At 45.4% G+C, this 18903-nt stretch overlaps 1 protein-coding gene across 10 annotated transcripts in view; it reads left to right on the top strand.

Annotated features, from left to right (window-relative positions):
• The window catches only part of KAZN (kazrin, periplakin interacting protein), a 721176-nt gene that overhangs the window by 572989 nt on the left and 129284 nt on the right, over window positions 1-18903 (top strand). For all 10 annotated transcript variants that reach the window (XM_037881298.2, XM_037881299.2, XM_037881300.2 and 7 more), the window contains one exon: window positions 1765-1956. In XM_037881298.2, the coding sequence (XP_037737226.1) occupies window positions 1765-1956 (192 nt within the window). The remainder of the gene's footprint in view (window positions 1-1764; window positions 1957-18903) is intronic.

Genomic DNA, 18903 nt, shown 5'->3' with positions numbered 1-18903 from the left:
TCTCTGAATATTTCATCTATAACCAGCAGTGATGCGAGTCTCGTCTTGTATTACATACCCCTTTTAAACAGCAGTAAGCATCTTTGCTGTTCTCGCCCCGTATTGCTGTGATAATGGTTCAGAAACTAGCCCCCTACAGTATTGTCTGGGATTCCATTATTCAGCTGAGGAACAGATCTGCTCCCGTGTATCACTTTAACCTTTTGATGTATGAGGCTTGCTCTCTCTCCTCCCCCACCTGCATACACACTTGCAATATTTATGACAATGGATGCACTACAACGCTCCGGCAAGCTGTATTTGGCATCCGTCACAGCCCAAAATGCATCATTTTACAGCAGTTTGTCATAATGGCTTCTCATGAGTCTCTTTAAAGATGCATATTTTGTAAATGGCCTATGGAGGATACTTCATCTCTTTTGCCTTGTCTCGTAGAGATGCTTCTGGATAGCATTTGGTTGGGTTTTAGTTGGCCACCAAATGGTTTTCAATAGAAGCAGCTGTTTTTCTAGAGCCAATCAGAACCTCCTTTCCTGTACACACATGAACTATGCAAAAAAAAAAAAATTAATGGAGTTTAACTCGCAAGGACTATTTCTGAACTTGCTTTGTTAACGTTTCAGGATCCTTGCCCTCTGCTTCCATACTTGTAGGGATAGTACTTTAAGGGGCTAGTGATGGTTAGTAATTTAATGTAGAAGAATTAGATACAGACAACAAGGATTGAAAGCTTTAAAACTTTGGTTTTTGCCCATAAATGAAAGGAGATTCCCCTCCGCCTCCCCCCCAAGATCTCTCAAAACACCTTAGCTAAGATTTCTTGGGCAGAGTTTGAGCACATGGGTGAATGTAAGCAGAACCTGCTCGCATTGAACTTAGATATAGTGAAACTCAGTGGAGTAGATCGAGAGTTGAAGGCAACATCTACTGAGATCAGGCTGAGCAATTGCTTTCTCTAGTTATTGTGGCTATAGCAAAAATCATTAAGGAACAGCAGGGGCCTTAAATTAGCAGAATTTAGAGGTAATGGTCAAGATTTTTTTTAAATGATGGATGATTTTTGGGTAACCAGTCTGAGAAATCTTAAAGCACCCTGATTTCCAGAAGGTAGGTCCTCAGCCCTTTCTGAAAATCCGACCCTTTTTTCAAGCTGCTTTAAGTCTGGCATCCAAAAATAAAGGCACCCCAAATCACCCATCACCCTTGAAAATCTTTGCTAGTGCTTCTCCAAGGGCTGAAATTTCCTCTCTGATCATGGCTATAAGAACTGGGAAAGGAACAGAATAGAAACAAGTTACTGGCAGGAGCTCTCTGAGCTCCCTTCTACTGGTTCCATCCCTCCTCTGAAAAATTCTGACGTCAAGGGTGCATTTGCTCCACCACATTCATCTTTTTAAACCTACGGAGTAGCCCCTGGGTGACCGTCCAAAATATCCTCAGTGCTTTGCAGTGTGCAGATTGCAATCTCCCTTATCAAATTAGAGTGAAGCATTTCTATGGAGAATACAATTGACTTCACTGCCACTGCACTTTACCTGTGCCTCTGGCACCATGTATCTAAGCAGGACGAACAGGTTAACCTGGGGGTGCTGTGGTCCCACTCAGTGGCATTGCGGGGGCTTGAGAGTTGCATGCACAACGCCAGTGCTGGGTTCTTTTCACCACCCGGGTTTCGGTTGTCAAACTGCCCGAGCGACTGAAAACCTGCCAGAGCCGAAGAGAGCAGCTAGTCACTTCCTCGAATTGTGTTCTCTCTTCCTCCAGTGCTGTTACGAGAAGAAGTGACCCAGCTTCAAGAGGAGGTTCACCTGCTCCGACAAATGAAGGAAATGCTAACAAAAGATCTGGAGGAGACACATGGCGGCAAGTCGACAGAGGTTCTCTCCGCCACTGAGCTCAAACTCCAACTGGCCCAGAAAGAGCAAGAGCTAGCGCGAGCCAAAGAAGCCCTACAGGGTAAGCGTTAAACTTTCCCTTTGTCTTTGTGCCCAGGTCTTTCTGTGTCCTGTTGTCTGTGCGTGGCTCTGTCACAGGATCTGTGCTTTACACCCTGTCTCTCTCCTCCCTTCTCTTTCTCCCTCCCTCTGTCTGTCTGTCCCACATCCTGAGAATCATCCACAATATTTACCAAAGAGGAACAAAAAGTTGCCCTTTTCATTCTGATCACAGGGTTTATAGTCACCCCAGAGCCTCCTGCCTTTATCTGCTGGGGTCAGAAGGAACCGGGCTGCTTCTTAAGGGCCTTCTAGTTGTTTATAAGGGCCCAGGTGAAATGATTTCACTCCCACCAAAATTCTGTCCCGTGCTTCCATACTTAGCCCGATAGACGGGCCTGAATTTCCCTGCTATACGGTGAACGTTCACTGAGCCTTCTGCAGCCCCTCCAGCAGAGAGCTTTCTCCTTGAAATGGATGGTGTCCCAATGTCATTTATCCGTGTGTGCGCCTGTATGCATCCCACCCCCAATGCCCTGTTTCAGCATTATATGGTGGGCGTAGCCATGAATGCCAGTGGATGTCAGGAAAGCTGCAGAGACTTAACAAATTATGCACCGATGCCTTGAGTTTCGGCCAGGGCTTGGTGAAGTGATGGAGGCAAAGGGGCAGGGGGGCACTGGAAGGGGAGGGGCTGAGTCCAGCTTAGCTGAATCCCTCAGGCTTAGTTTTCTGTTTCCCTGGGTTGAAATAAATCATTCTGCTTTCTTATTTCCTTAATTGTTTTTTTCCTCCAGACTTTTGCCTTGCTTTGTCTCTTTTGAGATGGAAACTGGCGTGTGTGTGTGCGCGTGTGTGAGACTGACTTGGGTGGCTGGTGACCCATCCTAGCAGAACTGAGGTTTTCTTAATAGAGCTGGCTACGATTCCTCCTCTTGACAGGTTGTTCAGGACGTTGTACCTTTATTTGTGTATCTAACCACTGTAGATTTGGGTGATTTTTTTTTTTAAATTACAATACTGTCTGTGAGCACGGTCACCCTGAAAGTTGGACAATGTGCTGCCAATGGCAGAATGACCAGGAATGGCCATGACCAACCTGCATACGAATACAACCGAGGACATGTTGTTGTCATTCCTACTCTTGTCCAGAAGATCAGCGTGGTCTCTTTGCAGAACTGCTCTTTGCCTCCTGTGTGAGGTAATAATGGGATCGAGCTAGCCACAATGGCTACTGCTTTCCAGCTCACAACACTTGTGAGATAATTTAACCTGGAAAATTATATTATAAATCCCTTCAAGTTTCTTCTTGAAGGTGGCAGTGAACTTGCTCATGGCTTTGCCTTTGTCTCCTGGTGACTTGCATGGCTTGTCTGAGTATTAGAGAGAATGAGCCTATGTCTCCAAATGAAAACATTGATAAACTACCACTCCAGTTTACTCAGCTTGCGAACTAGGGCTAGTTTACGCTTGAAACACTGCTGCAGGACTGTAGCTGCTTCACTGTAGCCACTCACTCCAGTCTCCTGTCACTGTAGTTAATCCACCTCCCCGAGAGGTGGCAGCTAGTTGGCAAAAGAATTCTTCCGTGGGCCTAGCGCTGCCTACACTGATGTTAGATCAACTTAACTGTGTCACTCAAAGGTGTGGGTTTCTCACACCCCTGAGCGACATAGCTGGTTGACTTAACTTTAAGTGCAGACCTGGCCTAAATCCTCTTCTGTGGCTGCTCTAAGCCCTTAGGTAAGGTTGAAATAAAAGATTTTGCATTTGGATTTTCAATGCATTGAGCTGCACTGTTAAAGGGGGTGCAGTGTTATTTCTGATCTTGCATAGGCTGTGATGTTAAGAAGCACCAGGTGGGGGGAAAAAAATCTGTATAGTTTTGGATTTGATCCTACTACACACAGGGAAGTAAATACTCGGCTCTGAAATTCCCCTTTAAAATTAGACCACTTTGTAAGAAAATATTATTGGTTGAAACAACAGAGCTTGTGAGGCTCAAGGCATGCCGTATGGGGATCACTGTCCCTACCAAGGATTTATTGTGTCGTGATGCTACTTGGTCCCAAGAAGAGTGGTGATGATTTAAATGATGGGCACAAAGTGGCAGTCTAAAGCAGCAGAGGGACCGGCAAGAAGATCTCCTAGGATGTTTTAGCCGCTCTAATTTATGGTGTGAAAACCAGCTCAGGGAAAATGCAAGTTGCTCCCTTTCGTTTGAGTTGGATCTCTGACAGACGTGTCCCCAAAGCAGAGGGACTGAGTGTCATACAGGAAGGTAAGCGGGGCGAAAACGACAAAGACGTTGGAGAGGAAGAATTAAAAACTCTTGAGGTGAGTAAGGGTCTGTTGACACTTGGCGTGGGGTGTGATTCCAAGGTCCAGGGGGTGTGAGTCCAAGATCTGATCGAGCTAGTGCCCAGAAAATAAAATGTAACCACAGCGGTGCAAATGGCAACCAGAGCAAGCCACCTGAGTTGGTACCCATCCAAGGTGCTAGGTCTGTATTCAGGCAGCTCGCCCCTCCCACCACTTGCACTGCCTTGGTTACTCTATATTTTTAGCAAGCCAGCGTGGGTATGTCTCCTCAAGCTGAGAATCACTTCCCAGCCCGAAGTGCAGACATCCCCTATCTTGTCTTGGAGATTTCAAGGTCAAGTGCACAGCGGCTGGCCTTATCCCAGCCGGGGAAGCAAACCAACTCCCTCTGAGTGCCGGAGGTGCAGCTAGGGACACGGAAGCTGAATGCTGTTGCCGAAAGTGCTTTCTACCCAGCTACAAAACGTAGGGGATAAATTGCAGGCAGGTGTAATCTGAATGCAACTGACATAAAAGGAATTTATGGGCCCCAAGTATGAAAAACTACAATCTGTGGCTGTTGTTGGTTGTTTAGGGGAAAAAAACCAAGCAAGCAGCAGCTGTCAGGCAACATCTGCTAACGCCACCATATCAGGCCTGTAGGAAAAGAGCAAGAGAAGAGTCACACCAGGGATGGATGAATCCCAACTTTCAGACTCCGAAAGATGTTCAAATAATCCCTAACAGCACAGTTACCCCCCCTTTGGCTATGAATATTTTTTTGACTCTTGCGTAGTGTCTTTTGTCTGAGACTCACTTGCAAGCATGAATTAAACCTCACAATATCCCTGTGAGGTTGGGAAGAGTTATCCGTGTTGAGGGGGAAACTGAGGGCGTGTCGGTGCTACGGGCCATAATGTAGATGCTTTCTGCATCGACAGATGGCTGTTTGCATCGAGTTAGCTAATCCACCTCTCTGAGTGGCAGTAGCTATGTCGAAGGAGGAATTTTCAACCAAGCCACATCTACACCAGGGACTCGGTCAGCCTAGCTATGGTCCTCAGGAGGGTGAATTTTTCAAAGGCAAGTGGTAACTTCTCCAAGGTCCCTCAATGGATCAGCTCAGAATAGACCCCACAACTATTATCTCCCAGGCCTCTGCTCCGCTGTGTAGATCACACCCTGGAGCGATCAGGAGCTTTAATAAACTTGAGCTCAAAATGTGCAAAACTTAATTCCCGCAATTTACAAGTCAGAGAACATATATCCTGCAATCATGGCTGGACTCTTACCTTCAGACAGCAAGCCAGTGCAGTCAAGAGGGTTCCATGAAGAGTCTGCCTGGATGGACTTGATTTCTAGGATCAGGGGTATTCAGATCCTGTGATCTGCAACTTGCAAGCAATTGACATTATTGATGTTACTAATTTTCGTCTCATCTTGGGGGAGGCGAAGAGGAGGAAGGTTACCTATTTGCTGTTATGTTATAACATGGTTCCTGGTATGGCTGTCCTTTATATTAGTGCAGTAATGTTGCCTGTAGTGAAAGTCAGCATTATAATAGTAACCACTGTATCCACCTTTCATTTTGCCTCGGACTCTAAACTCAGAGAAACAATAAGCACATAAGGGCTAGTGACGTACGGACAAGATCAGTTATTTATTCTGCCTCAAGAAATGGCGTCTGATCCCGAAGCAGGTACAGCACACAGCCCTAAGGGTGCTGGCTAAGCATCGCCATAAATTGCATACCTGGGATGGAGATGCTTACTGGTTGCGAAAGACAGATTGCAAAGATGTGTATGGGACAGAACACGACCCACCACCTTCAGTGCTCTGCCGTTTATTGCTGCTGTGGTTTTTCACCAGCCTGTTTTGAGCAGATGGATGCAGTCCCTTGCATCAGCAGTGTGTCGTGGACCTTGTTAGCACTCTGTGTAGAACAAGGTTTCTCAACCTGTGGGTCACAACCTAAAATCGGGTGGCCAGAATGTTTCAAGGGGTCACAGGGTAGCCCTACTCCTGCGGGGCTGGCTGGGCTCAGCTGCCCTGTCCGGGCATCATGACCTCTGGGTAGAGCCCGGCGCGGATACACAATTTATGTCCGTAAGCAGCTCATCACGCTAGCGTGACCAGGGACAGCTGCCGGTGAGCCTGGTGCCTGCCCCATGGGGCAGGGCTGGGGGCAGTACAGCCACACCGGAGGAGCTGCCTGGGCTGGGCGTTGGCTCCTCCAGCACCGAGGCCCAACGTGCTGCTGATTTTACGGCTGTGGTTCCTGCCCGGTCGTTGGCCATGGCCCTGCTCGTCTCACTCGTTGTTGCTAAAGCCCTGCAGCTCCATGAATATCTGCTTTATATCTGTGGATATAAATTGGGTATCCATGCAGGGCTCTGCCTCTGGGGTCTCAGTGCTGCTCAGGTTTGGCACAGCTGCTGCTCTGTCAGGATGGTGGGGGGCCAGCCAGGCCAGATTTGAGTGGGGGATGCTGTGACCCCGTGTGCCTGGTCACAATGCCACTCGCTCAAATTTGGCCCAGCTGACCCCCATTGTGGGGGCAGGGTCAAACCTGAGCAGCACTGCAACCCCAGAGTTTAGACTGCCCGGAGCGGGAAGCTGAGTCCAGCCAGCCCCATGGGACCGGAGCTGCCGCTGCAGGGTGAGTGTGGGGTGGGTTCTGCAACACCACCCCCTCCAGGGTCTCCTACCCCCTTCCTAGGACAAGACCCATCCCCCACTCTGGGCCTCCTGCTCCCCCCAAGGGGCAGGACCCATCATTCCCCGGCCTATTTACGGGGTTGCAAGAGGCTATCAATATTTGCAAATGGGTCCTGAGCCCAGAACCGCGGCTGTAGAACAAATGTAGCAAGACAGGGAAAGAAACACGAAGCTAGGTTACTGGCGGATGCTCATTGGGACATCACTGGAATATGGAGAGTGGATTTTTTACAGCACAAGACCCTTCTATTAATGAACTGTAAATGAAATCAGGAAGTACCATTTCTTATCCAGAGCCAGCAGCCTATCCTGATGGCTCCAGTCCACCTACCAGTCAGGGAAGGAACTCGTCTTTCAAATGCTGGCAAAGTTGCCGGTCTAAAGATAAATGTAGCCCCCACTTGCTTGGAGTGGCACTTTGTCCCCCTCTAGAGGTGGCTAGGCCAGCTAGAAATGGATGGGCTTGCTGCGGCTTTGATCAAGCAGGGAGCCTCAGAGGCTGTTGGTGGCTTCCCTGGAGCCAGGGCAGAGACTGTTGCTGTGACCAGAGCTGACTGAGGTGGGCCTGCGGTGATGGCAGTGAAAGTAACCACCACCCTTGTTTGGGAAAGTGCTTGCAAGGGGCGGGCTTTTTGTTTTACCCCAGCACTTGGTTGACGCGGACGAAATTTAAAAGTACAAAGCAAACACAGTGTTGCAGATCCCAAGCACTGAAAAGTCCTGAGTCGGGTCCCTCCAGCTATCGTGAGGCTTGTGTTAAAATCAGGAGAATTAAAGAAACGTGAGCGTGGGGTTCTTTTCTCGTGCTTTCTGGTTTCCGAACCTTTAGGGTTCACATTTTCAGGCTTCACTCCAGAATGATGAGAGCTGGAAATTTCTTTTTATTTTGAACTGAAAGCCAAGTTTCTCCTCTAATCAGATGCCCCCAGGCTCTAGCACCTTAAGAAAAAAACAAATATAATGAGACTTGTGATCGCGGAAGCTGGTAACGCTGTAATAAGTGCAGGTCTTGGGAGATCGATAAAATCTCCCTGGAGTTCCTAGTTAGCAGGATGTGCCTCGTCTGTCCATCACTCTTCCTCACCCCCGTATAGCTGCAGTTAACTCAAATGCAATTTCCTAGGGCTCTCCAGAGGTGCATTGATAGTGTTGGTGCACAACGATGCTTGAGCTGGAGAAAAATGCTATGTAAATTGCAGCTGTTATTTTAAAAGCACATTAATGACTTTCAGCTCCTCGCTAGCAATAATGGCTGGGGAATCAGTGACTGTCAAATGGAAGATAAAATTGGCAAAAAGAAAAGAGAAATAGGGACAGATCCTCAGCTGGTATAAATCCAGCATAGCTGTATTGATTTCAGTGGAGCTATGCCAGTTAATACCAGCCGAGTATCTGGCCTGTAGCTATTCAGCTTCTCTCAGGGTCTTATTATACCAATCCACGGAGAGTACCAACTATTTTAAAATCTGGTTTTAAACAGAGTGATACAGCTGTCTGAAATGCACTCTCTCGAAAACCCCCCTGTTGTTCAGGGCTTGGTTCAACACCCACTGAAGTCAGTCAGCGTTGGATCAGGCTCATGAAGGGACACACGACTTGGAACTGAGTTTATCTGTGGAGGAGGTTTCAAAGAACTCCAATGGTAGCAAGTGTCTTGGAGTGGGACTGCAAAGCATTTAATCTAGGGGGGAGATGGCAGAGGATGCTTAGAGGCATGGGATTGGGATGAAGAGTGTCTAGAGGGGATGTCAGGGTTCCTTCTCCACTCTGAACTCTAGGGTACAGACGTGGGGACCCGCCTGAAAGCCCCCTAAGCTTATTTCTACTAGCTTAGGTTAAACCCTGGTATGCTGTCACCACCAAGCGATTTAACGAAGAATCAGGGAAGAGACTGCTTGGAGATGTCGTCCCCCAAAATATCCCCCCAAGCCTTACACACCCCCTTTCCTGGGGAGGCTTGAGAATAATATCCTAACCAATTGGTTATGAAATGATCAAAGACCCAACCCCCTGGGTCTTGGAACAATGGAAAAATCAGTCAGGTTCTCAAAAGAAGGATTTTATTTAAAAAAAAGAAAAAAAAAGAAAAGAAAGGTAAAAATCATCTCTGTAAAATCAGGATGGAAAATACTTTACAGGGTATTCAGATTCAAAACACAGAGGATCCCCTTCTGGGCAAAACCTTGAAGTTACAGAAAACAGGAATAAACCTTCCTCTTAACACAGGGAAAAATCACATAAAACAAAAGATAAACTAATCCGCCTTGCATGGCTTACCTATACTGGTTGCAATATTGGAGACTTGGATTAGGATGGGTTGGAGAAGATGGATTTCTGTCTGACCTCCCTCAGTCCCAAGAGAGAACCACCACCTAAACAAAGAGCACAAAATAAACCCTCTTTCCCCCCTCCCCAGATTTGAAAGCATCTTTTGTCCCCATTGGTTCCTTTGGTCAGATGCCAACCAGGTTATTTGAGCTTCTTAACCCCTTACAGATAAGGAGGAATTTTAGGCTACCCTTATGGTTATGACGGGAGGATGGGGGAAGAGGGCTGCTGGATGTTTAGGTGATCAGAGGATGAAGTTTTGGAAGCCGCATTTTAGTCTCAATCCACCTCTTCCCAGATCTCGATGAGATTCAATATCCTGGATTCAATATCCCCAGAAAATACGTGGATATGTAGCCTTGACTGCAGCTCTTGTTCCATCCCAGTGCAGCCGACAGAGCATTCATCTAGCCAGAAAAAAACCTAAACTCTTAGAGAAGGGAGAGCAGCTCATCTGTGAATGTTCCCTGCAGTCTTGTGCATCTGTCTTGAAAACTCTAGGGGGGTGGAAACTGTAAACAGAACACAACCCAGGGATCGATAGGGGCCAGGAAATGTGCTTCACCGCATGCCTCAGTGCTGATTATTATTTTTTTTAATGCCATGTTAGCATTTCTCTCGTTTCACTAACCTTTCCCTCCCTGTCCTTTTTCTGGTCTGTCATGATAGCAGCCCTGTGGAATGCACCTCCCCCTGTTTTGTGCTGCTTGTCTGGGTTTTATAGTTGTTTTAAGAATTCCTTGTTTTATTTGCATTGAGTGTTTGGCTTGAGAGAGAGAGATTGAGGTTTGCTTGTTGTGTTACCTTGTCGGTTTCTGTGTATTGTGTGTGATTGTCAGGGCCCCCTGCCAAATTCATGGTCCATTTTGGTCAATTTCATGGTCATAGGATTTTAAAAATTTGTAAATTTCATGATTTCAGCTATTTAAATCTGAAATCTCACAGTGTTGTAATTGTAGGGGTTCTGACCCAAAAAGGAGTTGTGGGGGCGGGATCGCAGGGTTATTGTAGGGGGGGTTGCGGTACTGCTACCCTTACTTCTGCATGGCTTCTGAGTGGCAGTGCTGCCTTCAGAACTGGGCCGCTGGAGAGCAGCGGCTGTAGGCCGGGAGCCCAGCTCTGAAGGCAGAGCCATGGCCAGCACCAGCACAGAGTACGGGTGGCACGGTCTGGTGTTGCCACCCTGTCTTCTGCGCTGCTGCCTGCAGAGCTGGGCCGTCAGTCAGCAGCCGCCACTCTCCGACCGCTCAGCTCTGAAGGCATCACAGAAGTAAGGGTGGCAATGCTGTGACACCCGCCCCCCCCCCCACCAAATTACCTTGTGACCCTCCCTGCAACTCCCTTTTGGGTCAGGACCCCCAGTTTGTGAAACACTGGTCTCCCACATGAAATCTGCACACCAGACCGGATTTCATGGGGGGAGACCAGATTTCACGGTCCGTGACACGTTTTTCATGACTGCGAATTCGGTAGGGCCCTAGTGAGTGTGTATTACGTGTGTGTGTAAATATATATGTATATAATTAATATGTCCATAGAATACATATTAATATGGAGTGGAATAAACATTTTTATCAATATGAATTTAGGAATGGCACATTAATCTTGTGATGAAGTTATGCAGCTGATCCTGAATGAATGCCAATAAAACCTTTATACGACACCATCATGTATTCTGCAATTGCCAAATATGCTAGAGGAAAACTACTTTAGGAATGTTTTGAAACCAATTCAGGCAGAGAACATGCATAGATCTGCGGTATTGCCATCCCAAAGCATTCAAAAATCATTAGTCAGATTCTCAGAAAGAAAAAAAGTGTGTCCAACTTAAATGTGGGGACTTTTTATTTGCCTTCTGGTATTTGAACCTTTAGAGTTCATGTTTTCCAAATATTGTGAGGCTCATGATAAAATTGTGAGTTTGCTATGCTGGATCTGCTCCCACAGATCACATTGCAGGAACTGGGCCGTAGTTTTGGAAGGGAAGAGGAAATACCATGTGGCACCAAGTGACCAACCATACAGTGGTGTTAAGAAATTACTAATCACAGAAAAAGATGAAACAATCTCTCACAGCAGCAACCAATCACCTTAGGGTGATTAGATAGCAAGTATGAAAAATCGGGATGGGGTGGGCGGTGGTAGGCGCCTATATAAGGAAAGGTCCCAAATATCGGGGTCGTCCCTATTAAATCGGGACATCTGGTCAACCTAAATCAGCTGGCCTTTTTCATATAAAGTTTTTCATTGAAAAATTATTAGCATGACAAATTTAGCAAGTATTAAAAATTCACAAAAAGTTCCCAAATAAAGTCCAAATTTCATTGACAAAACCAAACATTAGGAATAGTTCATCCACCTCTACTTATTTGTTTTTTAAAAGCATGTGGAATTTTTTTTAATGTTTAATGCTTTGTACGGAGTGTTTATAAAAGCTATATATACATTTTTTAAATCTTGGGAGTTCCCCACCTCCCTATGGCCACTGTATGCCCCTGCAGTGGTATACAGGGGGCTGAAAAAAAACCCTAACTAGCTAGGGGAGAATTCCTTCACACAGATACTGCATGGGAATGCCATAGGTTGCTCTAATATAGTCTGTGTCGTCTGTCCGTCTCTTCCCCCCACCCCCCCCCGAGCATAAGGGGTATAGTGGAGGGGATGGGGCCATAGTGCAAGCTTGCTACCGTCATTCTGAGCAGCTCCAGATTGCAGCAACTTTGTGAGGCGTGTGCAATTTCCCCCCTTGTTTTTAATTATTTTACAGTCTGATTTATTTTACAAATAGACTCTGGAATCCTGCCGTGAGCAAAAGGCTGCATCAACTTTTTATGGAAATAATCCATTGCAGCCCAAGTCATGCAGGCTTGGTAGAAAGCCGCTTTGAAATAGTTACTGTTGAGGCAAATAGGTCAGTGAAAACAGTAGTTTGGTAAGTAACCATTATATGTTAGAAACTTGCAAATAAAAAGGAGGGAGTGATTAGGTGTGTGAATAACAGAGTACTGGTATGTACACTAGCTAGGAAAATAATGACAAAAGCAATTCAATGTGATACTTAGCGTGTAAGCTGATGGGTCACGAGGCTATGTGGGTTAATATACTGGCCATTGTTTCCTGAAACCTCCCGCTCTGTTACCAGCTCTTGATCCTGCTGGGAGAGAATTGCATGGGTCCTTCTCATTTCTCCAGGCAGATGTAACTGGTTATCCCACCTTGATATAAGGGCAGTGGGTAGGATTGCCAGGTCAGGAGGGACTTGCCTGTGGAGCCAGGGCTGGGAGCTGCAGCTGCCTGACGCAGGTAGGAGGCGGCCCCAGCTGAGTAGGGGCTGGTGCGGGTGATGACACGGCACCTCCCTCTCCCTCAGTAACTGGACTTCGGGTGTCCAGTCAGTAGATCGGACACTATCGGGTTTCCTTTTTAACCGAACTTTCTGGTTGAAAACTGGACTCCCTCACAGCAGGATGAGCTGTTTAGAAGAGAGAAGATCCAGGGTGTGGGCTGAGCAGTCCCGAGAAGGAAATTAAGGCGCTGCTAAGCCTGGGAAGAGGGTTTGTGTTGAACGCTTGGAGAAGAGGGAGTTTGCACTTTGCATACTCTCTGGCTGTGTTTGTAGAGCAGGCTGAGAAAGGCGCCTGCTGACAGGGGTTTGTCTGCTGAAATTTGTCAGTGTAGGAGGTAGGATACTACACTGAGTGAATCAATGATTCTGGCAGTCGTGGCAGTTCCTAATTTTTTCTTTAAAAAAAAAAAAATTAAATATCCAGAATTTTGGTGTGTCATGCCGAAAAGCAATGTGTGATCTCCTCCTGCTGATCTGGGGCAGGTGGTGCACTTGTGTGCCGGCAGAGAAATCAGACACCCTGGTACGCAGACAGGGAAGTAAACACAGGCAACCAAATTGGCTTTTACTTAATTTGAAACAACATAAAGTAAGTGTGTGTGTGATTGCTGGGAGAGTGTTAGCAGGGAAAGACTTTTTTATTGTCCACCTTCTAAAAAGCTGTTACACACAATGAGGAATAAGAAATAAATCTGTATCTTTAATGCAGTTGAAAATTTATTATTTGTATGACAGAAGTGCTGGGCCCTATGAGAATACATAGTAAGAGAGAGCCCCTGCCTGTAAAAGCTTCCAGTCTAAATTGACAAGGCAAAGAGTGAGAGAAGAAACGGGCACAAAAAGTGAAGTGACTTCCCCAAGGTCACAGAACATCATAGAATCATAGAAGATTAGGGTTGGAAGACCTCAGGAGGTCATCTAGCCCAACCCACTGCTCAAAGCAGGACCAACCCCAACTAAATCATCCCAGCCAGGGCTTTGTCAAGCCAGGCCTTAAGAACCTCTGAGGATGGAAATTCCACCACCTCCCTAGGGAACCCACTCCAGGTCATTAGCAGAGCCAGGAATAAAACTCAGCTTTCCTGACTCTCAGACCAGTGCCCTATCCACTAGGCTACCCTATCTCTGTAATACCTCTGTGTAAAAACATGTATTCTTCTAGGTCCTGTACACAATAAATGCCAAGGTGCTCTTACAGCAGTGTACAGATCATGTAAAGTGACACTTATGGTTGTTAGTGGAAAAATTATAGAAGCCTATTCTTGCTGTTGGTTTTAAACCTGCAAGTGCAATGTAGAAACTTAGAATGGATATGGAATACTTGGTGCTTAAAGCGGAGGGAAGCATTGAGATCTGGAATAGCTTTGCCTGGAGTGTTAGTTTTACTAGGCTTCAGTAATTTTAACATCCTCACTTTTGCATAACTTTGCTTCACTGACACCAGCTTGATGCTGGCCAAGTGATTAGTGACAGATGTTAATTCTCATCTGGAGATAGAAAATTCATGTACTGTGATGTTACTTCTGAAATATTTAAATATTAAAACTGCAATCCCACAAAATGCTGAGACAACACTTCTCTTGTTCTTAAATTCCAGAGATCTCCTGAAGGGGTTTGCTTTGTAATAGTCTGAATGCAAAATACGGATAATCGTCCCTCTTTATGTACTTGAAATACATTTCTCACGCTTTTGTCAGTGCTTAATGCAACGTGAACAAGGTGATCAGATGAACGCAGTGTCCCTTTACCTCACTAAAACCCTTCTGGGGGGGAAAGGAACAGAGTTCTGACTTTCCTTTTGTTTTCATATAAATAAATTGGATAAACATTCTATTTATTTAGCAGAATAAAGGTTGAATCCAGGCAGGGCTGGGTGTTTGTATGAATGACCCAAGTGGTTTTCTTGATTCCTAATAGAACACAAATGTGTAGTCTGCTTGTCTTTATCCCATTGTTCCTTCCTTGGGTGCTAATCCCATCACACACCATCTCTATTTTTGCTCACATGCTGTCCAAGTAACACCCTTTTGAGCTGCAGCCCATTAACCCCTGTCTGCATTAGCATTCTGATTCTGTGCCCCTGGATTGTGCTAACCGCATTTTCAAGACTATCATGACTTTTAGGGACTGCATTTGAAACAGACTTTACTTCAGACCCCTTCTAGAGTCAGGTTGTTTGTCTAACAAATAAATAGCCAGCAAGAGCAGACGTAGGCAGTTGTATTATTAAGAGGTTGCGTTATGGGAATTGGCTGTACCCAGGTGTTTTGCAGACTTGTAGGAGCTTGAGATGAAGACCTGGATGAATGAGCTGTGTTAGATTGTACAGCCGTCCCCCTTGGGAAGTGACAGAAGCCTTGTTTCTTGGGAGGTTTCAAACTCTACAGGACTCGGTATTGGAGACTGTAGCATAGGGAACAAACCTGGCTCAGTAAAAAGGAACAGACTAAGGCACTAATTCAGAACACTTAAGTGCCTGTTTCCGTCCATCTTCATTCAGCAAAGCACTTATGGCTCTGTTTTAAGATAGGCTCAGGCCCTGAAGCTCTGATTATTTTATTTATTTATTTCTCTCCTTCCATCGCTGCCTCTTGTGTGGTCGCTTAATCCTATTTGAGCGCCAGGCTGGCCACAACAACATATATTTAATTGTGGAAATGGATACACAGACTTCCCAGCCCGCTGTGTAGAGCGGAAGCGATCTCTAGAGATTGTCCAGATTTTCTTTTACCTGCCTATTAGAAGCACAGGACTCTGTACAAAAACCCAATCCGCTTTTCAAAGACCTAACTTATTAATCCAAACAAAAGACTAAGGTGATTTGCTCATCCAGTCACTGAAAGTGTTTGATATGTAACACAAATTATATTCGAATCCCTACAGCAATATTTTCAATGAATGCTGACTTTGATTTGATTTGATTTTTTTTCCGAGAGACTCTTTTCTTTTGCAGTAAAGGAATCTGTTTAGTGAGTGAATTGCTGCCTGCCGGTATTTGCACTAAAGAAGATCTTCTAAAGGGAATTCTAATTAAATAGAGAGCTGCTGCAAACTTAGTATAATGATAGAGTATTCCGTATTACATTCCTGCACTCTCGATTTATCTGGTGTTGGAAGCATCAATATTCTTGGGATAAATTGAATCGGGAGCAGGTGTTTGTTAGATTTTATAAAGTCGGCTGCCTGTTTGTTGGGATTTTGCAATGCCTGCTCAGTGGGATGACACATTGTTTACACAGACCTCAGTCAGACCACTTTTGGAGGTGGGCTGATCTGCTGTTCCTAGCAAAGCAGTCTGGCCTGGTGGATGCGGTTAATGATTCAGTAAGTTTCACTTTCCCCTCTAAGGATTAGTTTACACTGGGAAATAATGACCTGTTATAACATGATAATAGACATGATACTGCTCAGTGTAGATGGTAACTGGGGTCATGGTTACCCTGAGGATCCTGTGTGCGAACATATATTTAACGTCTCCGTTAACGTGTAAAAACACAATGGCATTGGACAGTGGAGGCAAGTCCCTGATTATAATGATCACTTGTACTACAGTAGCACCTTGGGGCCCTGGTTGTGGAGCAGGGCCCCGTTGCTCTAGGCTCCATATAGACCCAGAACAAAGGGACAGTTTGGCACCTATAATGTCAATATATGTAACAAATTGCCCCAAAGAGATTACAGACTAAATTGTCTTTGAGGAGTACTGGACCACCGCCCCGGAGGGTTGCCAGAAGTATGGCCTATGCTTCTGAAGGTCTGCGTCTCAGAAGAGATGTGAAACTACTGTGTTCAGTAAAGGTCCTATAGCACTTTTAGCAACGTATTACTGGTTAAATTCCAGCTAGGGCAGTTCTGATCCACCTATGGAAATTTTCCCTGAGATCTGACTGACTAGCTATCCTAACTCATTGTGCCCAGTGTTACATTATTCTCTGAAACAACTGCTGCACTCAGCCCCAGAGGCGACTCTGTTCCACAGTTCCTGGGCAAACCATCTGCAAAGCGCTTCCGGATCCTTCACGAGAAACGGTTCTGCTCCAACATACAACTTTATTACGAAGTCACCGTTAAAGACTAAGCCTGAAGACTGAGTCTATAGCAAAGTGTAGAGACAGGATGACTGTTGTGTGTGTAAACACTGCATGGGGTTGATGAATGGTAGGGGTCAGTCGTGGTGATGATTCGAATTTCATGGCTGGGATGTAGATACAGCAGAAATTAAGTGAATGTTAATGTGACAAGCTGGTCTCCGCGTTCTTCTTTCACAGCATGTTGCTGAGGTCTGAGCGCTGTGGCCTTGTGAGGAGATGCCTTTCCCGGCATTAGAGAATTAGAGCCTGACTCAAGAAACATTGAAGCCATTGGAAAGAGTCCCATGGACTTCAGTGCTCACTGGATCGGGCCCTTAGTATTCCAGAGAATTAGAGAATATTTTGAAGCTAGGATCAAGCTAAAGGAAAGCCCAGGGCACCCCTTACAAACTTCAAGGGGCAGTTCTGCTGTGAAAAATGACCCAGGGAGTTTCATGTTTCTTTGTCTTTCATATCACCTTGGCTTCAGCTTACATTACAAAAATGTGTTTCCTGTGCCAGCCCTACCTACCAGCCTGAGCTGGGGAAAGCGAGCTGGGTTACTTTGATTAATCTATTATCACGAGTAATAAAGATAATTATTACTTACTATTAACTATTTGTATTCTAGTAGCACCAAGATGATTGAGACCCCATTGTGCTAGGCACTGTACAAACAAGGTAAGAGAAGGCCCCTGCCCTGAAAATATTACAGTGGAAGTAGACAGACAAATTGTAATTACTTTGTACAGTGTAAGTAGACAGGAAAAATTATTATCTCCATTTTACAGATGAGGAACTGAGGCCTACAGAGATTAAGTGACTTTCCCAGAATCACACAGAGAATAGGTGGCAAAGCTGGAAATTCAGTGCAAATCTCTGATGTCCCAGTCCAGTGCCTTAACCACAAGGCCATCCCTCCACCTGTCTGTGCTGCACAATCTCTGCCTTCCTTCCTGCCTGTATTCTTCTTACCTTTCTCCTCTAAAACCAAGTTGCAGTGGTTATTTCTTAGATCTTATTCTGATGCCTAGAACACAAAGGAATTCCTGGGATTTGTCCTCTTTGTTCCTACATTATTTCACATAGGCAGAGGTCTCAATAATGAATCCTTCTCTATTGCCTGTCCTTAGTTTAATAATAGGTTCTTTGAGTGAGGTATTCTCCATCTAGTCTTTCTCTCTCTCTCTCTCTTTATAGATAGATAGATGTCTAATCTCTTCCTCTCCTTATACACAACACACACAATCTATTTGATCTTTCTAATCTAATTTTCCCATTACAGTAGTATTTAGTCACTCTGAATTATAGACAAATTATTCTGTCTTCCTTTGCTATGAATTTTTCATCTAGTGTCACGTTTACTGAGAGACATAATTATTTTGTGTATCTCAATATCCCTAAACACTTCACTGAGTTAAATAGTACAATTATGCGGTTAATTTTCCTCGTCCGTCGCTGCCATTTGTTGTTGGTGTTTTTTCTGTTTGAAGTATACGTACAGGGGTGAAAGGTATTGGTTGAATCTGTTGTTTGAATTGATGTGGAGAGAGTTAATTGAAATGGAAAGATTAAAGGCCATGTGCACAGTGGGGAGGGGGGGAGGTGTATTTTAAATATGTTACCTGTCCCATGTCAAAATACTAGTGTAGACAAAGCAAGTTGTCATTTTAACATGTGTTAGCTGATTGAAGTACACCCTCAGCCCACATGTGTTAAAACGACACTTTGCCTGGTCTACGTAATCCACACCTCAGTATGTTGTGACCAGGCCCCATATAGAGGTCAATGAGCCTGCTATCACCTTGTCTGACAGACCTGGCTTCTTTAGCTCAGCTAATGGAAGTTCAGGCTGTAGGATCCAGAGGTCCCAGGTTCCATCAAAGGGTGGTTTGATTGCTCAACTTCCCCGGCTGGGTTGGAGAAAGCACAGAGCCCTTGGGCAACCCATTGCTCTGTCACCTCCAAGCACTCCTCTTCTCCCCCATATGGACTCTGAACTGCCTATCACAGAGGAACAGTTCAACAGTGCCTGAGACACAAGGTAGCAGGACTCGTGATATCTTCACAAGCAGGCCAGTGTGCCATTCCCTATCATACGCCGCTGTTAGGTCGATGAAAACAGCGCCTGTTTTCAAGTTTCTCTAGAAGCCATTTTCAACAAATGTGGTCAGCATGAGTACTTGGTTACACGTGCTCCAGCCTC

This window comes from Chelonia mydas, chromosome 18 (assembly GCF_015237465.2).
Source record: "Chelonia mydas isolate rCheMyd1 chromosome 18, rCheMyd1.pri.v2, whole genome shotgun sequence".
Lineage (NCBI taxonomy): Eukaryota > Metazoa > Chordata > Testudines > Cheloniidae > Chelonia > Chelonia mydas.
Note: the sequence above shows the minus strand (reverse complement) of the source record. Positions and strands in the feature narration are given on the sequence as shown.